This window comes from Grammomys surdaster, unplaced genomic scaffold (assembly GCF_004785775.1).
Source record: "Grammomys surdaster isolate TR1022 unplaced genomic scaffold, NIH_TR_1.0 185, whole genome shotgun sequence".
Taxonomy (NCBI): Eukaryota; Metazoa; Chordata; class Mammalia; order Rodentia; family Muridae; genus Grammomys; species Grammomys surdaster.
In genome coordinates this window covers 7391844-7414064 of record NW_021604630.1, presented here as the reverse complement: position 1 = coordinate 7414064, position 22221 = coordinate 7391844, and the positions used below count along the sequence as shown (strand labels likewise).

Sequence of the window (22221 nt, the reverse complement as noted above, 5' to 3'; positions counted from 1 at the left end):
GGGCTTTGGAGACAAACACTGGGGCCTTATCCATATAAGCCCACCCACCATAGGAGGTTTTTTTGTTTTTTGGTTGTTTTTGTTTTGTTGTTTTTTGAGACTGGGTTTCTCTGTGTAGCCCTGGCTGTCCTGGAACACACTCTATAGACCAGGCTGGCCTCAAACTCAGAAATCCACCTGCCTCTGCCTCCCAAATGCTGGGATTAAAGGTGTGTGCCACCACTGCCCAGCCACCATAGGAGTTCTTAAGCTACCTCTGGCTTTCTGTTGACATAAAGCCTGGGTCAAAAATAACCCAGCAGAGATTTAAATGTTGAAAACAGCAAAGAAAACGATCCCCTGGTATGTTATAATAGCTATTATGTCTTGGACTTGAATTCCAGTAGAGATTTCTTCTGGTCTTATTGGCTTCTTTATGCTACATTGTTTCTTTAATGTTCAGTCATCACAGATAATACTCATGTCTTTGAGGAGATCAGCACCCTCTTGAGAGTCATTGCTTATTTACTGAACATTTAGAACTCAGAGCCCCCATTCATGGTAACAGCAGCCCATCTGGAGAATTCTGCAATAATATGGTATCTTAGTAATGTTAGAGGATAGGCATAGATGAGGAAAAATGGGAGAAAAGAGGAAGTGTGCTTTGTAGGGAGGGGGTCATGACTGAGAACATTCAGTAGCCATCAAGTGTCTCCCATTATATCTCCTGGTGCTGATGTTGTCCTAGCTATCCCTCTACAGGGCACACGGTGGTTTCTTGATGAGCTGTCACATAAGGAACCGATCAAAGCACAAAGGGGACAGTTGATGTCTTTCCATTGGAAGGGAAATGGGCATGGTTTCTATTTTCTTGAAACGGATCAGTTGGAATCCAATGCTTATTAAGTGAGATAATAAACAGCTTCGTATGTTCCAGGAATTTGCATAACAAAGGTTCTTGTCTCCAACTACAACACTTTTGCTCCTCTGAACCCGTGAACACGAGGCTTCAACAGAAGACTGAGCTTCCAGAGACATGGAAGGATGTTAGTCCAATGCTCACAGAGATGAGTCATGTGATGGAATGGAGAGCAGACATGGATAAGGGACAATTGTGACAAAACTGAGGAATAAAGACTCTAGTGAAACTATGGGAAGTGCTGGTTGAATAACACTATCAAGAGTAGAGGTCACTTCTCTCCCTCCCTGCACCTCCCCCACCCCTCCATAACCCTCCATAATCCTCACCGTGTAGTCCAGACTAGGCTGGCCTCAAATTCAGAGATCCACCTGCCTCTGCCTCCCAGGTGTCAGGATTAAAGGCGTGCATGACCCAATGTGGCACACTTTTAAATTCACTTATCACCATTATCCTAATTGATCACTGAATTCCAAATTCTGCCTAAGAGGAGCTCTGAACTTCCCACTTCATTTACCCATTTTTTTTTAAGTGGTGGTTCTCCTCAAGATTTAAGTCATTCCTTGTGGAATTAAAACCCAAAAGACTCCAAGTTAAACAAGTGATAAAACAACAACGACCATAAATTCCAAGACCCTGCCCCATTCCTAATGATGACTAGGGTGTAGATCACAGGACTATGAGGTTTTTGTCTTCCCGGGCTGCACCTGGTACTTTGAGAGTCTTCAGCATCATCTGCTTTCCAAACAGTGGGACAAGGAAGATGGCACTGAACTTGGATCCACACTGCCTGATATTGTGTTAGTTAGCCGACACTTGTGTTTAATTATGCAAGCTCTGCTTGTTTTTAACAAACGAATCCTAAATTCCGTATATTCAGAGAAGCAAGAAAAATGTCTTTGGGTGGGTGGGGGGGAACAAAACAAAAACTCTTCTTTGCTGGAGCTTGTATGTACTGGTTACATTTCCTTTGATCTTTTCCCCTTTCAGATACATTCAGGATATACATTCTTTGTTAATTTGAATAGTCATAGGTCTATTGCAGCTGCCTATGACTATACAAGACCCAGAGAATGATTAGCTTAATTCTCAGATGGTTCTTAGTGGTTTTTTTTTTTTAAGTTTTATGTAAATAAACATCAGAGTGCTTACTCTATCAAGTCCTGTTCCTGGCTTCCACACAGTACTTCCTCTCCCATATCCCAGCCTACTGCCTTTCCCCCACCTTAGTTCATACAGTATGGTTTTCACTCTCTGGTCTCCAACAGTCTGGTTAATCACAGTAAATGTCCACATTACTATTCTCTAGATTGAGCACCATGTCGAGGCATACACTCAGGCTGCTGCTGACAGACAGCTGAGTAAAGGTCTCTATAATCTGAGCTTGACTCCCCAAGCATAGTGCTCACACCATTTCCCCAAGGTAAGGATGTACCTGTCAAGTAGCAGGTGTTCTAAACGCCTTAACTAAGTAAGTCACAAGACTTCACCAGTGACTGTGTGAGCTGGGAACATAGTGTCTTAATTGTGCTTAGCTGCTGCCGATCAATCCAGCTGATCAGCTAAACAGTATCATTTTCCCTTCTGTGTCCTCTGTAATATAGACCATGGAGGTTCAATATAATGGAAACACTGGGAATCAAAGGTATTTTCCACCCCCACATCATTTTGACTGAGTTGTCTGTGAACGAGGCATTTTCGTGGTGCCAACATTTCTATCAGGATGCTAACACTGATAAACTCTCCCAACAGCAGGGAGAGATGGTGAGGCAGGAGATACAAAGCCAACCTGCTTACTTTCTCTACCAGCGTAACCACCAGCAGCAGGAACTGAGGGGTGGGCTGAAACAGGCTGAGAGATACATCTTAATTCAATACTTACAGACTAACCGTGCTAGAACAGGAAGCAGTGACTCAGTGGAGAGAGATCTCTCCCTCTAAGGCTGGCAACGGCAAGCAGGGGTTACCTAATGTGAAGAGTAAGGGCACCTTCCTATAGAGGAGCCCATAGTCAGGTACCCAGGTACATCTTGGTATTGTCCAAGACTCACAAGACAATGGCTGGGTAAGATGGCACCATACCTGCTCAAGGTATCTGGTACTTAATGATGGATAGCTTTGGCACAGGTGATATCTACCAAACCATGTTTAGCAAATGGCTTTCCTGAGCTCAGCACCCAAGACGTGCCGCCTGCTTGACTGGCACAGATCTGTGCTACTAAGCACGGGGCAACCAGGGTCTAGTTACTTTATGCTTAAGAAAGGTGTGGCGGTGGTGGTGCACGCCTTTAATCCCAGCACTTGGGAGGCAAAGGCAGGCGGATTTCTGAGTTCAAGGCCAGCCTGGTCTACAGAGTGAGTTCCAGGACAGCCAGGGCTATCCAGAGAAGCTCTATCTCAAAACAAGACAAAACAAAACAAAACAACAACAACAACAAAAGAAAGGTGTTCCCAACACCATGCCATTCTGATCGCACTCACTGTTGATACAGCAGGCCCTTGGGAAACTGGCAAAGCTAAGCTGGAGGCTTGTAGGTAGAAGACCTGGATGCACACAGGGTCATACCGGTTGCTACCACATAGAGTTCTAGATGTGTGTAGGAGGCTAGGATGTGGCAGGGAGGGACTGTCACTGACACAGAAGTAAAGAGATGGGGCATCAGGGTAGCTTCGTGGGCCTCTGAGGTTACCAGGTCACTGAGAATCAACCTTCAGGTAGAATACAAGTCAGTTGAGTGAACCTGCGCTTGAAATCAACTTTACAACATTTCTAAAACTTCCGATGGTTGATCTTGGCTTCATCAGATCTTATTTCACACTGGCTTTCAACAAGTCATCCCCTCTCCCTCTCCCTTTTTTTTTTCCCCACTTCCAGAAACTGAGCCCAGGTCCTTGAGCATGTTACCCAAGCACTCTATTGTTGAGATACATGTCCAGGCCTCAGGTTTTGTAAAGGACTAGAAACCTCAAGGATGGTCTGACAGGAAAGGGCAGGTAAAGAGCTCTGTTCGCTCCCCTGGCACAGGCCATGACCACAAGCCAACATTTGATTAGAGAAACATGTTATTAAATTTAATTTTCTTTAAATACATAACCTTTTTCCCACTCTCAGCCACCCCGCTCAGGGGAGGAAGGGGACGCTCCACCCCCTCCATCCTGCGGGGCTGCATGTGGAAAGCCTGAGATGGCAAAGCTGAAGTATAAAAAATACTATTCACAGAGGGAGAAGCAGACGTCTGCACTACTGTACTTTCCCGACCATCCCCATCCCAAGGCCCATTTTGCTTCTAAAAAAAAAAAAAGCCCCTGAAAATGGGCTTGAGGATTGGACCCTTTCCTATAGAGAGGGCTCTGAGATTCAGCAGGGCCAGGGAGAGAATGAATAGCACCTCAGATCCTAACAGGGCAGGGTTGGTCCCATCACCCTGCAGTCGGCCAGGATGAGGCTGGCCTTTGTTTCCGATATCCCATGTAAACATTGACTTTTCCCTTTTGTTTGTTTGTTTGTTTGTTTTAGGTCCCTGCCTTCCTTTACTTCATATAGAGCCTTTCATCTTGGTTTCTTGAACTTTCTTTCCTTTCCCCTGGAAACCATTCCCTGGAAGGCTCTAGCAGGACTGAAGGCTGTGGGTGGGGCAGAGCCACCTCACCCTTTCAAGGTCAGAGTCACTTGTTCTCCAAAGGGAAGGGCCCATGTTCACAGTCACCGAGTTGACTCCTTCCCAGGGCAAAGATGAGGTGGGTGGAGGTGGATGGATAGTCAGTCCGGTACCAAGATGGAGTAGTCTACCTGGATGAGGATATTGGAAATGGATAACGGAGAGAAGCCCTGGGAGGCAGAGGCTGGACAAGTCTGGTACTGGTCCAGCGGTGCTGGTAGAAGCTCAGCTCTGTCATCCTTGCCTTTAGGTGAGTGTGAGTCACGTTCATTGTGGAGAGGAACCCAGGTGCCCAAAGTAAGCAGTCTTCTCCAGCGTCCATGCGCAAGGAGCACTTATACCAGTTCATCCAGCAGGATCCCGATGCTCTGCGAGGTCTCCGTGGGGCCAGCAATGGGCTTGTTGCACATGGGGCAGACACAACGTACTTCTAGCCACTTCACCAGACACCTGTGAACAAGAGGACTGTTATGTCCGAGGGGACACTCCAGATGGCACCAGCTGTCTCTGAGCCCAGCTGCTTCTGAGAACAAAGTGCCCCTGTGTCTGCCCCAAGCTAACCCCTCTGGTGTGCTGAACCTAGGGAGTCATTGTTGAACAGCACTGTAGGGATGAGAAGGTTCTTGAAGATGCTCCCGAATTATTCCTCCTCTACAGGACCACCCATCCCGCCCCATCCCATCCCCCACATACTTGCGGTGAAAGGCATGCTGGCACGGAAGCACGCCTAGCTCATCCTTCCCCTTGAAGTCTTCCAGACAAACTGCACAGGTCTGCTACAGAGAGGGAGAGAAGGGATGGGAGGATCTGTGAGCTACACATCTGGAGGCCCTTTTCACACACCCATCCTGAATATCCATCCACTACCTCATGCTCAGACAAGGAGAACAAGCTCCAGCCCAGTCTTCTGTGTCAGTCAGACCAAGTTCAGCCATATTTTACAAGGCTGTGCTCACAGGATAGCAGCCAACACGGCTGCTTAAAGTGAAATCAACCAAATGAAGAAATTATACAAGTAACCCCCACTCCCAGAAGTGCTAGCCACGATTCTTCAAATGTTTTATTCCAAATATGAAGGTGTGGGCTGGGGTAGAGCTTTTTGTTCACCATGCATGAGATTCTGCATTGGATCCTCTGCACCACAATCAAAAACATCAGAGAGTGCGCAATGATGTTTGCTGTATAGTGATACAGGCCCTTCACGGAGGGCAAACATGATCTCTCTGCTCAACATCCTGGTTTTACTTTTTTTGGAGGACAAACTCTCACATAGTCCAAGCAGGCCTCAATAACATAACCAAGTGAGTTTCAAGGAAGCCAAGGATACACAGAGAAACCTGTCTCAAAAACAGAACAACAACAACAAAACCCCAAACAAAAACAAGAGAAAAAGAAAATCTCTCGGGACATGGTAGCACAGATCTGTAGTCCCAACTCAAGGGAGGCGGAGGCTGGAAAATGAGAGATTCAAGGGGCAGCCTTGGTTTTAGAGTTATATTATTGGTCTTCAGTATATCCTGAAGTTGTCAAGTTGACTGTATCTGGAATGTACTAAAACCCAGATGACTGAGCTCACCCAGGAGATCTTCATTATTTCTTTTGTATTTTTGTTTTGTTTTGGAGACAGGTTTCTCTGTATATTCCTGGCTGTCCTGAAACTCACTCTGTAGACCATGCTGGGATCAATCTCAGAGATGCACCCACCTCTGCCTTCTGAGTGCTGGGATTAAAATCACACACCACCACCACCCTGCTGTGATGAATTTTTCTTAATTAGATATCTGAAGTGGGAAAACCACTTCTAATCTGGATCTTTGAGGCGACAATCTAAACCTATAATCCAGGTTTGAGGTAGGAAGATCCACATTTAATCTGTGCCACAACTTCTGCCGGTAGCCCACATAGAGGACATGGAAGAAGGCAGTTTGCTCTCTTTGCCCACTTGCACTCACTCTCACTGACAAGTTTACTCTTTAGCTGGCTTTAGAGATTACTTCTTTGGGATTTCCGTATATATTGAATACCAACTGAGACATCCAGCCTTGGGAACTGAACAACTACTGGGTTCTTGGACTTTCTTTTGGTAGACAGCCATTGTTGGACTAACTGGAACACAGCCCATAAGCAATTCTAATAAATCATTCACATGCATGCACACGCGTGTGCATGCATACACCCCCCCCCCACACACACATTCATTTATTCTTTAGGTTCTATTCCTCTAAAGAACCTCTGGCTAATACAGATATATTTATATATGCTCAGTTACATTCATTGTATCCAGACTTCCATCCCTGTTTATGAGACTCCAAGGTCTCAGCTGAACTACTGCAGAAGGGGTAGGAGTATCTTTAGCTTTTCCCTTTTTCTTTTCTTTCTTTTCTTTTTTTCTTTTCTTTTCTTTTTTTATTTTAGAACCTGAGGTATAGCAGCAACATGAAAAGGGGAGTAAAATGAAGCCAAGTCTACAAAGTCTCCTGTTTGGTGATGCTGGAATCCTATTCATTTTCAGACAACCACAAACGGCTCACTCTCTGGTTAGGAGTGTCTGTGGTTATGGATGGAAGCCTTGAGAGATGGGTTAGGTAACCTCAAAGGCTGAGGGGAGTGATCAGGAAACGACTCTGTAATGGCTGGTTTTATGTCAACTAGACACAATCTAGAGTCAGAGAGGAAGGAGCCTCAGTTGAAAACATGCCTTCATGAGATGCAGCTGTAAAGTATTTTCTCAATTAGTGATCAGTGGGGGAGGACCCTGCCCATTGTGGGTGGTGCCATTCCCTAGGCTGGTGGTCCTGGGTTCTGTAAGAAAGCAGGTTGAGTAAGCCTTGGGGAGCAAGCCAGTAAGTAGCATCCCTCCGTTGCCTCTACATCAGCTCCTGCCTCCAGGCTCCTGCCTTGTTTGAGTTCCTGTCCTGACATCCTTCAGTGATGAACAATGAGCAATGTGGAAGTGTAAGCTGAATAAACCCTTTCCTCCCCACAGCTTGCTTGATCGTGGTGTTTTAATCGCAGCAATAATCCTATGACAAGGCCCATTAAAAGAAGAGGTGGAGGGGAAAAAAGGGAAGGAGGAGCGATATAATTACATTTTAGTTGAACTGGCCTTATTGGGGGTGGGGGATGGAGGGGAGTAGCAAGCTAGAACCACTACACGGGATACAAGTCACTGATGTGTTAGACAATATACATGAGTAAATGGGTCTCTTTTTCCTTAGTCACGAACCTGAGCATGGGTACCAAATAGAGGGGACATTAACAGCACACTGCCTATGGCATAAAACCTGTAGGCCCCCATATAAGATTCAATACGGCATTGAGCCTGTGACACCCTTATAGATTCTACATAGCATACTCGCAGTGGCACAGAGCCTATGACTACACTTACAGATTCTACACAGCACACTGCCTACGGCCTAGAGCCATTCACACCCTTAACAGATTCTGCTTGATTCCTGTTCCCACTTCCGCGGAACTTTTGTTTTCTGCCGGATCCAACTCTATAGACAAAACCTGCTGGGATGAATTCCTTCTGGTTGGACATAGGTTCTCAGAGAGCAGGGACCTACAGAGTTTGGAAAAGATCCAAATGAACAGCTAGAGAAAGATGTTCTAAGCAGGATCCTTGCAAACATTATCCCAAGACACTTACCCCATAGAGCTGTAACTTCTTAGCATCACCTTTAAGGACCACCTGAGGAGCGAAGAGGCAGTTGATGTGTCAAAGTACCAATCAGAGGCCAAGGGGGATCACCCAATGATGTGTGCCTCTCCCTCTCTGCCCACCCCTACCCCAAAGGTGAATGGCAAACCCAACTTGAAGACACTAGCAGGAGTGGTAGGCCTCTGGGATACCCAGAAGCCCAGGGAATGCAGACTATCAGAGCTTGGGCTTGCTCTCCCTTTTCACAGCAAATAGTGAAAGAGGAAGTTTAATGCAGAGACGATGCTTTACCTCCTTGTAGCCATATCGCTCGCTCTGTGCCTGGTTCCGGAGTTTGCTAGGTGGAGAAAGAAAGAAAGAGGGCAGGTTAGCACGGTGCATTAGGAAAACGGGACAATGACAGTATGTGAAGTCGGCTGACTGCTTGGATATTTTTCTGGCGGTAAGAAGGGTCCTTGTTTCATAGATACCAATGGGGCATGTCTCAGGTGTATGCAGGCCACCCAGAGTTGATAAAGGCTTAAGGATCTGTGACTGGATGTCAGCCATACTCTGGGCTGTTCTGCAGCAGGGCATCCTAAATTGTTTATCTGTGTTCCTCTAGGTATCTAAACAATGTAGATCAACAGTATCGCTTACTATGTGCAGAGGGAGTTAGGATGTCACCTGTAGAAAGCCACTCTCTGCAGCCAAAACACAGCATGTTGTTACCCATAGCAATGGCATAATAGATAGTCCATCCAGGCTAGGTTATATGTCCCTTGGAGACTGAAACTGTCTTGCTGAGTCCAAACAACTCCAGGAGGGAGAAACTTTCCATTTTATAGATGAGAAAAATGAACCCCAAAGAAGTTAAGCAATTCGCCGAAACTTTACAAAGCTGGCGGGTGTTAGTTCTTGGGTTCAAAGTCAAGTCTATGTGACTATAGAGCTTGCCCTCTTTACCACAGAACATGATCTATGCACCCTCACCTTCATAATTAGATGAATTACATTGAAGTCCTGAGATCTTATTTGATCTTGAGATACACTGCATGCTTTATTGAGACTTTGATTTTGAGTGACTTTGACTTTGGTGCAGATGGCTAGAACCATAATTATACACTGGTTTTGTGTCATCTTACACCTGTAGGGGAAATCTTTACTATGAATTCTACCTGTAGCTTTTTGATCTTGCTATGTCGCCCAGACTGACTCCAAACCATGCTCTTCATGAAGGATTGTGGGACCATAGGCATTTTAGGTGCCTCCAATATTTGGACATAGAACTTTCACCTTTCTGTTGTTGAGTGCTAGGAATTAACCCCAGTGCCTCAAACATGCTAAAATGATCAAGTCAACTGGGTTAAGAAATTCTAGGTAAGTAAAGAATATCCCAGGGTGTGTCTGTGATGGCATTTCTAGGCACAATATCATCATGAGAGTTTTGACCTGGTCTTCAATGGATCCATGGAAGGTTGTAAAAAGAGGTCGTGCCTTGTCCCTAGTTTTTTTTCTGTCCTGTCTCTTGTCCAGTAAGAAGTGATGAATAGCTGACAAGCTCCAGCCACCAAGACTTTTCTGCTTTTGAGACTGAAGTGACCATGGAGAAAACCCTCCCAAACCACAAATCAAAACAAATATGATAAAAGGAACTAATAAACTTCCTGCATACATGCCTTGTCACTGAGCTACACAACCAGCACTTTCTAACATAGGTCTGAGTGTCCACTACCTGTACTTACAGGGTAGATAGATGAAAAACTGCTTTTACATTTCATTGAGTAAAAATAGAAGTTAAAAAAAAAACCATAACACTGACTTAGATCTCATGGCTGGGGTGTAGCTCAGTGGTAGAGTACGTAGTTTCCATGCACGAAGCCATGGGTTTTATCCTCATCACCCCAAAAGGAAAAGAAACATATTTTAGAAAAAAAATGTCATCAGCATATTCATTTATGTGCTGTCCATAACCGCCTTCGGAACTGTATAAGATGGCACAAGAGATTTGCTAGGCGGTTGCAATGAAAAGGGTTGCTGGTCTCAGTTGCAAACACAGAACACCTCATTTCAGTGGCTGAAGTTCCTCTCAGGGTGGAGAAGACGCAGAGGGCACAACCATGCCTCAGAGGTGGGTCAGGACAGAGAAGATCTGGCTACCAGCCTCTTCCGTCCTTCCTGATAGGAAGTCACGTGGTCTGGCAAGGTTGAATGTTCCTGGAGCCTCTGGGAAAGTCCCAGCCAGGTGGACACCTGCCAGGGTAGCACTGCCATGGTCCCCTCCCCTTTTCTCTACCATGTGCTCTTTCTGTCTGGACTAACCAGAGATTCTCAACTGCCCTATCCTTAATGTGCAGAACTCTCTAGTCTTGAAAACGGACTACATATAAATGTCTTTTTCTCATCTCCTAAAGGAGATGGGCAGGGAAGGGTGTACCCAAAGCACCATTTACCTGGGCATGGTTTCCCTTTAGAAAAAGAAAGCTTCCATTTTCTCTCCTATTTATGAGAGGTTAGCCTCAAACTGGCTCTGTAGCCAAGGATGACCTTGACCTTCTTTCCCCCTACCTCTGAGATGCCGGGATTCTGAGAACTTCGTGCATGCTAGGCACTCAGCTATAACCCCAGTCGATCTGTACTTCCGAGCTCATTCTGGTTCAGCCCTCTAGGGCTAAGGACTGCATGCTTGCTAGACAAGCTTCTGAGCTACATTCCAACCTGTCTGGAGGTAGAAGCTTAAATGGGAGAATGCCACACATTTTTTTAAGGGTTCAATTGCCTTCCCCAACAATATTGATATACTTGTGCTGTGCGTGCTTTGCTTTATGACCACTGGGCCCTAGTGCCCCATGTCCTCTCATCTGTCGTGTATTGCAGGCTCCCTTTAGTAGAGGGATCCAGACCCCTCGCAGCTCTTTCTTTAGCCTGCATAAGCATTTCAGCTCAGGAAGGATTAGGTCATGAGATGGGAGTTGAAGGGTTGCAAAGAAAAAACGGTAAAAAGCAGACTCTGGGCTGGGCTGTCCTAGCTGGGGATGAAGAGCCAAGAACTCTGGACAGGTGGCTTTCTCAGCTGTTGGCTGAGCAAAGCAACTAAAAATACCACGATTTCAATGAGACCATTGCAAACCACTGCCAGCAGGCTCTCTCTCCCTTCCCTTTTTTCCCTTTTAGAACAAACAATGCAGCCAGCTCCTGAAAATAATTGTTCCTTTCCTGTCTGTTTGTATTCCACCGGGCCCCTCCATCCTGTGTAAGAAGAGGTTAGCACTGAGGGGAAAGAGGAGAAACAAGGGACAGCTGGCAGTTGAGGCGTCCCTGGCTCATGAGCTCACCGGGTCAGGAGTGGCAGTCATGGGCCTATTTTGGCTGAGGTGGAAACTGAGAAGCAGGAGAGGAAGTGGCTTGTGTGCTTGTGTCTTTCTATATATAGACACATACACCACATACCAGTGAACCTTTGGAAGCATGAGACCCAGGGGGTAGCCTGCTCTGGACGGGCTAAGGGACACAAGGTGAGGTAAGGGAGCAGAATACTGCAGAAAGGACAGATGGCATTGTGTTACACCACGGTGGGGACAGGTTTTAGCATCATGTGATTGCTACTCTTTCTGGTTTTCTGCTACAACCAAAACAAAACCAGTCAGTAACAGCCACAGTCTTTCTCCTGTAGCTGACACCCTACCGACTGGGTGGTCACGGAGGTCACATGAAAGGCGGAGCTGTCAGATTAACCTAGCTCAGCATCTCCCCAGCGGTATGACCTTGTGCAAATGCTTTACTGTCTGGACATGTCTTCATTTATGCAATTTGATAACCCTTACATTGGAAGGTTGTTCACTGAATGAATAGTTTACCACATCAGGCAGCACAAGAAAGTCCTTAGCAAAGGCTAGCTCCAAACCTAGTCATGCCTATTAGTGGTAAACTAGAAAACAAACCTCAACCATTTACTTGTTGGTCAGAGTGTTAGCGTCTAACATACATTTTGCTCATTACCTTTGGCATGTGTGTGTGTGTAGAAAGAAACCAAATAGAGAAATACAGTTAGTTTTATAAATTTCCATTAACCATATCCTAAGTAAATCTGTGATATTTGAACCTGCATATCTTTACCCATCGGGAGAACTGAGTTAATTGTTTGATAAAGGGTCTGAGGGAAAAGATCAGTGAATAAGAATAGTCTGGGGGAAAAACTGATAAGAATTATAAAACAGAAAAGGGAAGTCTGCATTTGCTTCCGCTTAGTAGCTAAATGTGCATTTTGCACTACTTATAGAGGAAGAAAAATAAAGCATTATTTTCTCTGCACACTTAGGTAGAGAAATTCAAGCTTAAAAGACCTGTTCGGGAAAGTTCTGAAGAGCCCCAGCGCAACCAATGGCCGTAGGACCGATGCTTTTCTCATGTACATCCAAGTATCTGCCTCCTAGCAGAAGTGATCCCCCAGCAGGCAATTTGAATAAGGTATCCAGATTCCTTTCTCTTCATTTTCTGAGATTAGACCTCAGCCCCTGCTTCTTCAGGCATTTAGTAATGTGTGCGGCAGGGAAGGGGTTGGCTGGGTGGTAGTGGTGCATGCCTTTAATCCCAGCACCTGCAAGGCAGACACAGGTGGATCTCAGCAAAGTCAGAGCCAGCCTGAATAAAGTCCAGGACAACCAGGGCTACCTAGAGAGACTCTGACTTATAAACAAACAAAACACCAAAACCAAAACAAAATTCCAGGGATTATTAACTTGTTCTACTAGCCAGAGATATATCACACTCACCCGCCTATGTACAGAGCAGACCCATGGGACAGAATCATTAGCATCAACAGAACACCCCATTAGAACTCTGCTTTAAGTGGGGCAGTGGTGGCGCATGCCTTTAATCCAGCACTTGGGAGGCAGAGGCAGGCAGATTTCTGAGTTTGAGGCCAGCCTGGTCTACAGAGTGAGTTCCAGGATAGCCAGGGCTACACAGAGAAAACCTGTCTTGAAAAACAAACAAACAAACAAACAAACAAACAAACCAAAAAACTCAACAGCAACAACAAAACAAAACCCTGCTTTAAAAAGTATCAAGCATGTCCAATACTTTTTCCTCCATGTGTATATGCAAATACGATGCGTGCACATTCATGTTCCTATGTGTGTAAGCACACAAGTGCATATGTGTATCTAGGGGATTGCTACTGACAGGTTTCCTCAGTGGCTCCCTGCCTTAGTCACTGAGGCAGCCTCTGTCTCTTGAACTCAGAGCTCACTGATCTACTAACCTAGCCAGCTTATCTCAGCTGTCAATCAGCCAGAAAGCTTGCTGGTCCAGGGCTGGAATTCCCACGGGCCCCCATGCTCACCCAGCATTAACGCCGGTTCTGGTACTCAAATTCCACTCCTGGGATAACCACTGAACCATCTCCCCAGCTTTTTAGTAGAAAACAGCCATAAGCTCCTATGTCCTTCCCCATAAGGAGACATAGCTCCCAGAGCCTAGCTGCCCCTGCCAAGATCAAGTCCTTCCCTTTCAATTCCTAAGCAACTGAGTGTCATCTTTTCCACTCTTAAAAACAAAATCTTATAAGACAAACAAGGAGTTTTCTAGCACAAGCTTGCTAACATCGGCATTGGGAGAATGGGCGATTTCATGCGAGGGCAAAAGAATGGATGTCTACCTAACTTCTCCCTAACTGTGAATGGGAAGGAGGCAAGTGGGGAGGAAGCACAGTGCAGGCAGGTAAAAGGGTACTCGCTTTATTGCTCAGCCAACAGTCATTCTGGACAACTTTAGAATAATTAGTTGGCTAAGAGGTGGGATGTAGGCCAACCACTGGTGACCTTATGTGCTCTGGGGATAACTTGATAGGTTGCTATAAATAGAAACACCAGACCTCAGGGGTCCAGAGAAGTAGGGGCTAAGGCTCCAGCATGAGGCTCTGATGTGTGTGGGGGTGTTGAGGCTGATGGGGGGTAAGGGGTTGCCTTGTTCAATATCCTCTATGCCCTCATCTCCTTCTTGATCCCCCCTCCCTCCCCAGACCAAGCACCGAGCAACCAACCTGATGAAGTAGCAGCAGAAGATGAGGCTGAGCATGAAGACGAAGATGCCTGTGCCGAAGATGACCATGTAGATGTTGAGGGGAAGGTCTTGGAAACTGATGGGTGGCATTGAGCAGGACTTGTTGGTACTAACCAGTCCCAGGCCACAGAAACACCCTGTAAAGCAAGAGGCAAATAATACTAAAGTTAGACACTTAACCGCTGTGGCCCATGGCACATTGGGTTAGCACGACTGTCAGGCTTGAGCTGAAGCTTAGATCCCGGCACTAACTACAAGCTACATGATCCTGAGGAAACCTATCAAATGGACACTGTTCGGCAAACTACTTGGATTGAATTTAGAAGCCAGGTGGTAGTTGGTACACGCCTTTAAATCCCAGCACTGGCACACTCCTTTAATCCTAGCACTAAGGAGGCTAAAGCAGGTGGTTCTCTTGAGAGTTTGACAGTCGGGGCTACAAAGAGAAACTCTGTCTTGGAAAACAAAATATTTAGGGCAAGGGCAGAAAATAGAAAAAGAAAACAGTAACAAAACTGCCTCCAAGCAGGAGGTACTCTTGAACACAGTAGCAGAAAGAGTAGTCTGTGCTAAAGTATATTGTTTAAGTCCTGACCCACCTCTCCTAAGCTAGCTATGCCATCTTCAGGAAGGGACTGCTCTAGAACTCAATCCGTCCTAAGGAAGACTAGCAAAAGAGGAATAGAAACAATGGTTTAAGTAATAGGCTTCACAGACTGCAGAGAGCAATTGCCAAGGTCATCTGTCACTACTAACCACCTGTTCCAGAAGACAAGCTGCGCCAGAACCAGAATAGAAATTGTTCACTACAAATCCAGGCTGGCATTCCAGAAGGCAGTGACGGAGACTGGTGTCAGAGAATCTCGGGCTTCCTGGAGAGGTCACCTTTCTACCCACGGCCTCAAGGTCCCTGTCCTCGAGTAAATCCCCTGAGAGCTTGTTAGAAACGTGCAGTCTTAGGTCTACGACACACTAAAATGAACTGGATTCATCGTTTAAGAAGATCCTTGGAGACTCCCGTGCACATTCAGTTCGGAGGCACTGGCTGGCCACTAGCTGCTTTCCTTCTCATTGGCCCTCCCGTGTGGCAATCGTCTTCCCTTGCCCATGCTTAGTGTCAAGGTGGGTGCATATTCATCAGACTCTGGGCAGTAAACCAAAGAAAGTCTTCAGAAAAAGGAACAGATTGTCTTAGCTGGGCATGATGACAACATTATAATCCCAGATATCTAGGAGTGTCTACTCAGGAGGCTGGCACAAGAGAATCGAATCGTGAGTTCCAGGCTAGCCTAAGTTACGCTATGATAGCCCTGGTGGGGGGCGGGCTCCCCCCCCCAAAAAAAACCCAAACAACAGAGAATCAAATTCCTTTAAGGAATTCTTTTTTTCTTATAGCACCCCAGACAGCTAGGAATGTATAAGACACAGCTGGAAAGAGAATATAGCCAAAAATATAGAGAATATAGCATTAAAGACCGATTCCTAGACCACGTTCCTACGTTCCTACGGTCTAACCACATACTGCACTCCCAGCCTTTTTACTTTCCCAAGAACCTGCCAGAATGCAGGGGTGGGCCTCCCTCCTGGCTTTTTGGTTAGGAGCCAGGATTCTACCTGTTAATTACCACAACTGAGTGCTACCACAACTCTGCATTAGAACAGCTACGACAACGACTGATGACAGCAATCCGTGTGATGCCGTGTCACCGTTTGGACTTGAAACCTCCCTACAGCAGGCTTCGATGTTGACCCCTCTTTCCTCGGCTTCTTGGACCCCATGGAATAAAGCTCCATTTTTCCTGCCTGAGAGATGGAGGCCTCTAAAAGACATGAGCCACGTTGTTCTAAGTCTTACGGATGATTCTGATTCTGTCGCAGTGAGGACAAAACTAAGCGTCCCGCGTGATGTATGTGTCATTCCTCTCTGTCCCTTATATCAATTGATGACCTAAGCCTTCATCAGAACATCTAAGACCACGCCCATTCTCCGGCCACATCCCTGTTTTACACACATTACCTACTCCAGTCTTAATTGATGTCATCGTAGTTTCTAGTTTTTCTAATTATCCTACATGTCTGGCACCTCTCCAACTCCACTTACCATGTAATTTCCCAACTCCTGTCTGGTTTCAAGTCTATATGAACATGCACCCTGCCTCCCTGCACTATCCAATGAGCTTTCTCCAGCTGGGCAAGTTTTGGTATATCGTGTCCAACTATGTCTTTGTTTGTTTCCACATTTTGTGTCTACATAATCTTCTCTGCCTAGAATCCCTCCCTTTCTGAAGTCTTGTCTTGGTCTGGGTTGGGGGTTGCCATGGTTTTGCTCAGAATATCTTCTGTTACCCTGTTGTTGCTAGTATCAACTTAATTTGCCTCATGTTGCACTCTGAATTGATTATATGACAAGCACCATTGTTGACATTAAGGATAAAGGAGCACAGAGGAAGAAAGGGATGCAGGAAAGAGACTCAAACACTGTCACTCGCAACATTCAATGTGATAGCAGAAGTGAGTCTATAATTCCGAGCACAAGGACAGAGCCACGGAGTACATGTATCCTAGGCCTGAGGATACCAACTTGGACTCCTAAAAACCTCTGCAGTACCCCCGAGCTAATGTTTGGTCTGTCTACATAGCTAGACAACAAATAACTCCCTGCTTTCTCAAAACAACCTAGCCTCCTTGGCAAAAGCTCCCACTTCAAAGTAGGGAGACTGATGTTTGGGAAAACTGCCCAGAAACTGCCTACAGCTAATAAATCACCAGTCAGCCAACAGGTATTGTTGTGGGTCTGCTTTATACATTGACCCCAGACCATGTGGGGAAAACAGAAAGTGAAAGCAGTTCTTGTTCTGAAGGAATTTTCAATTAGGGGAAATTAAAGAAGCAATTAGCTACCAGATGTTGCTATGCTCAATAAAGATGGTTCTTGCTTCTGGCTTCCACTGGAGAAGGGTTAGACAGAATACCATCCTCATCACTGACTCCCACTTGTGGATTTGCTCTCTGTGGGCCTTCCGCAAAGCAAGTTCCTACAAAGGTACAAAGACCTACCACAGCATCCTTTAGCCTGTACCAGCAAAGGGCCTCAGAAACTCTTTCAGATAAGTGTACCTTCAGGACCAACAGGACCTTCTTCTACTGCCAGGAGCCTCCTTTGTCCTGCCACAGAAATATCTGATGCTGAAAGAGAGCCAAAATCCTCTCCACATTTGCCATGGCTCTTCTGTGTACCTTACATAAGCAGGACCCTGGTATCTACTGGGTCCTAAAGAACCTCATATTTCTATTTTGTAAAGATCGAACTGTGGTGGCAACTACTCTTGCAGATGGTATATGCTTGCACTCTGTAGGAATTTTGGTTCCAGCAGTCCCTGATTAGTTTATCTCCATCTCTTTTTCCCCTCATGTCCTAAAATGCTTTTCCTGGGGTCTCTGGGACTGAATCATCGAATTTGGTTTTCTATGGAATAAGGAAGCAGCTTCAAGAGTAAATGTTCAAGCCTATGTTGTGTAACAGTTTCCTCTGAAATTAAGATTTCATCCTGCAGGAAGCTCCTTAAGTAGAAAGGTAAACTCAAAGAGCTTCAGGAAGTCCCTGAAACTCACCAGATTCACTAGGCCCCTCACAACCAAAGCAAGCAACAGCAACAAAAGCTGAGAATCTGCTTTCGGGAAGGAAGCTGAACTCCAAAGACGACTCTAAGACCAGACGAGCTGCCTAGAAGAAGCAGAAACAAGCTGAGGTGTGTAGAAGAGGTTTAGACCAATGGAGGCTTCTAGAAAATACACTCTTTAACCTGCTGAGCTGCCTGCAGGCTGTGCAATGTTTCCCAGCTGTGGGTTTCCCTGCTTTTGTGAGCTGTCACCCATGTTGGAGCAGGCCTTGATGATACAGCCCTCTGAGTCATTTCTAGTGGGTTCCCTGTCTGAGGTGAACAGACATTGCATTTTCCCATGAAAAGTTGTGTCACACAGAGGCATGATGTCATAGTAGCTTATGTCTATCATTCCCAGCAGTCTGAAGGACGCAGGCAGAACTATGAGTTTTCTTAAGGGCAGCCTGGCTAACAATGAAAACCTGTCTCATAAAAACAAAGCAAGACATCTGCTTCTATTACAGTGTGATTACCTTTCATCCTATACTCTCAAGAACAGAACTGACTCGGATGTTATTATTATTTTTTTTAACTTCAGAATATTTGTATACAGCGTGATGTGTCTCCAGGATACAGCTCAAGTCTAAACATGAAATCCAACCTGTTTCATATACACCTCATTCACGCAGCCTGAAGATAACTTTACACATTCTAAATATTTTGTGCACGAAGCAAAGTTTAGTAGTGTGAAATTTTCTCTTGGTACATGTTAGACTTCTATAAATGTTGAGGTTTACAGGATTTTATTGTCCAAATTGGACAGTAGTTTTTTTTTTCCTGAAAAGATCAAAGAATTTTCATCCCAGGATATGGGGTCTCTAGAGGTCCTTCAAGGGAGCAAAAATGGGGTTATATTCCCTCTAGAGTCAAGAGACAAGACCCGCCAATCACTTTAATAAGTGCAAGATAAAGGGTGTAGCGCAGGTCAGTGATCGACCGGGTATGTTTAATAGGAGAAATCTCTGGGTTCCAACACCACGGGGGTAGGGCAAGATAAAACACTTTCCAAAGGATGCTGCCCTGAAAGGTCGGGGTTACTGACAGCTTAGCCCTAGCTAAATCCCTGGTCCATTGTCTTCGACCTGACACCAGAATGTCTCATCTCAGCTGGCAGGCTGCAAGCTGGAATGACGTCAGAGCAGGGCTAGCCAAGACCAGTGGAGCTGGGAACTGCTTCTTTCCAGCCAAAGGGAATCTTTCCCAGATGCTGGGATACACCGTCAGGCCTCAATCCCCCATTCCCTCCCCTCTCCTCCATTACTGGCCTATCACACACAGCTTGGTTCATTTTCAGGAAATTAGATCCGACTAGCAAAAGGAGGAAGGAGGGGGGGATGGAGGCCACTCATACACATGCGGCCCAAACCCTGCCTCTTTAAAAGAGTCCTTTAAAACAAAAGACTCTTGAAATAATTAGTCCAAGATCTTGCAGAAGTCTACTTGAGAATGAATTTTCCACAAGTAACCAGACTGCCATCCAAAAACAAAAACAAAAAACAAAACAAAACCAAAAACCAAAAAACTAGCTGCTTTCCATCTCGTCCAACTTGCTTTAAAAAAAAAAGTGGTCAAGCTTCTGAGTACTTCTGGGGAAAGAGTGGGTGGTATTAACATCGAAGGCTTACGTGACTGGCTCAGAAAGATCCAACAGGTAGCATAGACAAGAAATCCAGACCGGTTTTCTAACCTGTAACACCTGAGCTGCCCAAAAGCCTCAGATGAACTAATTTAGCATCATCACGCGGTGGGGTGTGGGAAGCGGTTGGTGGCGGGTGGCCGTGCTTGGAGGTGCCATCACCACCTAGGCTGAAAGCAGACCCCCACGGTCTGGCCTTATTGCCAGAAAGCAAAGCTCTTGCCAGGCTAGCCCTGAGCTGGGGGCCCAGCTTTCTGCAAGGCTTTATCTATTCAGTAAAGCGACGCTCTTTTAATCCAGCCCCTGGCCCCTAGGAGCCAGTGGAAACCAACAAAGAGAAAGAAAGTCACCCCGCGCCCTGTCCCACACGCTGCACTTGTATACATATTTAAAATAGCCTGCAAAGTTTCAGAACCGGAACTTGAGCTCCCTCTAGGAGATCCTAGCCCGGGCGCGGATTTAATTCCAACCACCACAACAAAGAACAGAGTTTGAGAGCGCACAAAGGCAGGCGAAGGGGTAGAAGAGACGGACCGCGACACAAAGGCCGGAAAGGCTCGGCTCACACGCCCCTGGCCCTCCACTCGCTTCCAGACCCCCTTTATCCCCAACACTGTGAATGGGACCTTTCTAACAGCGCACTGTGCAGAGCCCCGCAGGGCACCAGGACGCCTTCTGGGCCGTCCCAGACAAGGGGAAACTTGGCTCAGGACCTGGAACTGCGCGGTCTCCGATCACCCACCGGTCCAGGGACTCACCGTTACACCACTGGAATGGGTGCATCAATGAAGTCAAGGTCGGCTTCCCGGAGCGAACGGAGGCAAGGTGTTGGAGCCGGCGGGGCTGTGCACGGAGACCGCCGGGATGGAGATGCAACTCCGGGAGGAGTGGAGTTAAGGGCTGCAGAGAGGCCGGTTTGCAGAGCAACAAAGAGGGCAGAGGAGGAAGCAAAGTCTTTCGGAGTGGAGCCCTGCCGAGGGGAATCTCGGAGGGCCGGGGCCGGGAGGGCGCCGAGAGAGCCGGGATGCCCGGCCGAGAAAGCAGCAGCGGGGACACGAAGCAGGGCTTGGGTCCCACTGCGCTGAGCAGTGCGCGCTGGGATTCCGAAAACTGACACCGCGCGGCTCACACCCCCTCCCTGTGACTTCTCCCTCCCGGGAGCCCGCCCCCTTTTCGTCACCTGCCCTCCAGCCAATGGGAGCCTTTCTCCTGCCCCCGGGTATTATTTACAAGCCAGTTTACCCTCCGGACAGGGGAGCTTTTTAGCTGGGTAGACACCTACCCCGCCTCCTAGCCAGGCCTGGGGAGTCCCTAGTCTGCCCAGAGGCGTGAAAGGTGACGCCCGCAGGGGTCGAGGATCTCTGCCCCCCTGGACCCGGGCTGGGAGGACTATGGTTGAAAACGATTAGCGCCACTTTTGTTTTCCGCCTACAGATCCGTGCCTGTCTCGAATTTCTATAGCTTCGTAGAAGCCAGTCCTGGGGGTCGGTTCTGCTTACCCTTTGGCTTTCGACCCGGTTACGCGTGGCAGCTAGCGCATTTTCAAACTCACCGCGAAAGGAGGGAACTGAGGCAAGAGGGCAAAGCAGATGAAACTCAAAACTCGATCTTCAAAGGGTTATTGTTCTCACCTCACTTCAGGACAGAGCCTTCTTTTAGAAACCAAAATTTAAGGCCTAAAGATGAAGGCCATACCTTGCCAGGATTCTAATCTCCTAGACTGTAACTAAAACCCAGAAACTGGCTTTGTCAGTTCCCGGGACAGGGGTCTTGCTTCGGTGTTGAATGAACAGGAGATGAAGAAAAAAAAACTATCTCAATTCTCCGTGTAGTATTATTTATTTTGCACGACATTGTCTAGTTTATTTTATATGTTTCTTATTTATTTTGTTAATGGAAAGCTATTTGGTCCTAACTGGCCTCCAACTCAAGAGATCTGCCCTCCTCTGTCTCCAGGGTGCTAGGATTAAAGGCCTGTGCCACCTCATTCAGATCGCTTATGTATGCCTTTGTTTATTTATCTTTCCACTTAGAAGAAAGTATTACCATCAGGTACATAGATATCATTCAAAATACCCCGATACAAGGAGCCACAGCCACGGGCAGAAGCAGTGTGTGAGGAGACCCACAAATCAGCAAGCAAAACGGCCTGTTCTTCCTTTGACAATATTTATCCCACTATTGATCTGTTGGAACTGAGTTTCTGGCCCCTAAGTAAGCTAATGGATGTGCGCGAATGCTTTGCCATTTCAAAGTACAGTCGTTAAAGTATCAAATATCCTGACCTGCATCTCAGGACTGCTGGAACAAATGCAGTCTTCTTATCTCTGGGGATGGTCAGATAGTCTCCACATCCAGAAGGCCTTTGTGGACAGCGACTGTGGTGTTTGCACGTAGGCGCTACCTCCCTTAACACCAAGTCCCTGCTCCCCTCCCCTAATATTTGTGTAACTTGAAGGCTCACTGTAGTTCATCAGTTCGGTGGGGGGAGTGTCGTGGTGTACAGATCAAATTTCTGATTTATTTATTTATTTTATTTTATTTTATTTTATTTTATTTTATTTTATTTTATTTTTGAGACAAGGTTTAACTACGTAGCCAGGCTAACCTCAGAGACAGAGGTTTGACTCCCTCTACCTTCTGAGGGCTGGGCTTGAAAG

General features: G+C 46.3%; 1 protein-coding gene across 1 annotated transcript; it reads right to left on the bottom strand.

Moving 5' to 3' along the window:
* Window positions 1–3943: 3943 nt before the first annotated feature.
* On the bottom strand, window positions 3944–20661 carry Rnf122 (ring finger protein 122). The gene is made up of 6 exons (XM_028768218.1): window positions 20320–20661; window positions 14244–14400; window positions 8513–8558; window positions 8210–8251; window positions 5251–5333; window positions 3944–5007 (listed from the first exon to the last, which is right to left on the bottom strand). The coding sequence occupies exons 1-6, from the start codon at window positions 20342–20344 to the stop codon at window positions 4893–4895; spliced, it is 468 nt and encodes a 155-aa protein (XP_028624051.1). The 5' UTR covers window positions 20345–20661; the 3' UTR covers window positions 3944–4892.
* Window positions 20662–22221: the final 1560 nt, after the last annotated feature.

Coding starts and splice junctions, on each gene's coding strand:
- Rnf122 (XM_028768218.1), bottom strand. CDS start 20,344: ATGCACCCATTCCAGTGGTGTAACG. Junction 8,559..14,243: donor TTCTGCTGCTACTTCATCAG/GTTGGTTGCTCG, acceptor TTCTCCACCTAG/CAAACTCCGGAACCAGGCAC. Junction 8,252..8,512: donor AGCGATATGGCTACAAGGAG/GTAAAGCATCGT, acceptor TTCGCTCCTCAG/GTGGTCCTTAAAGGTGATGC.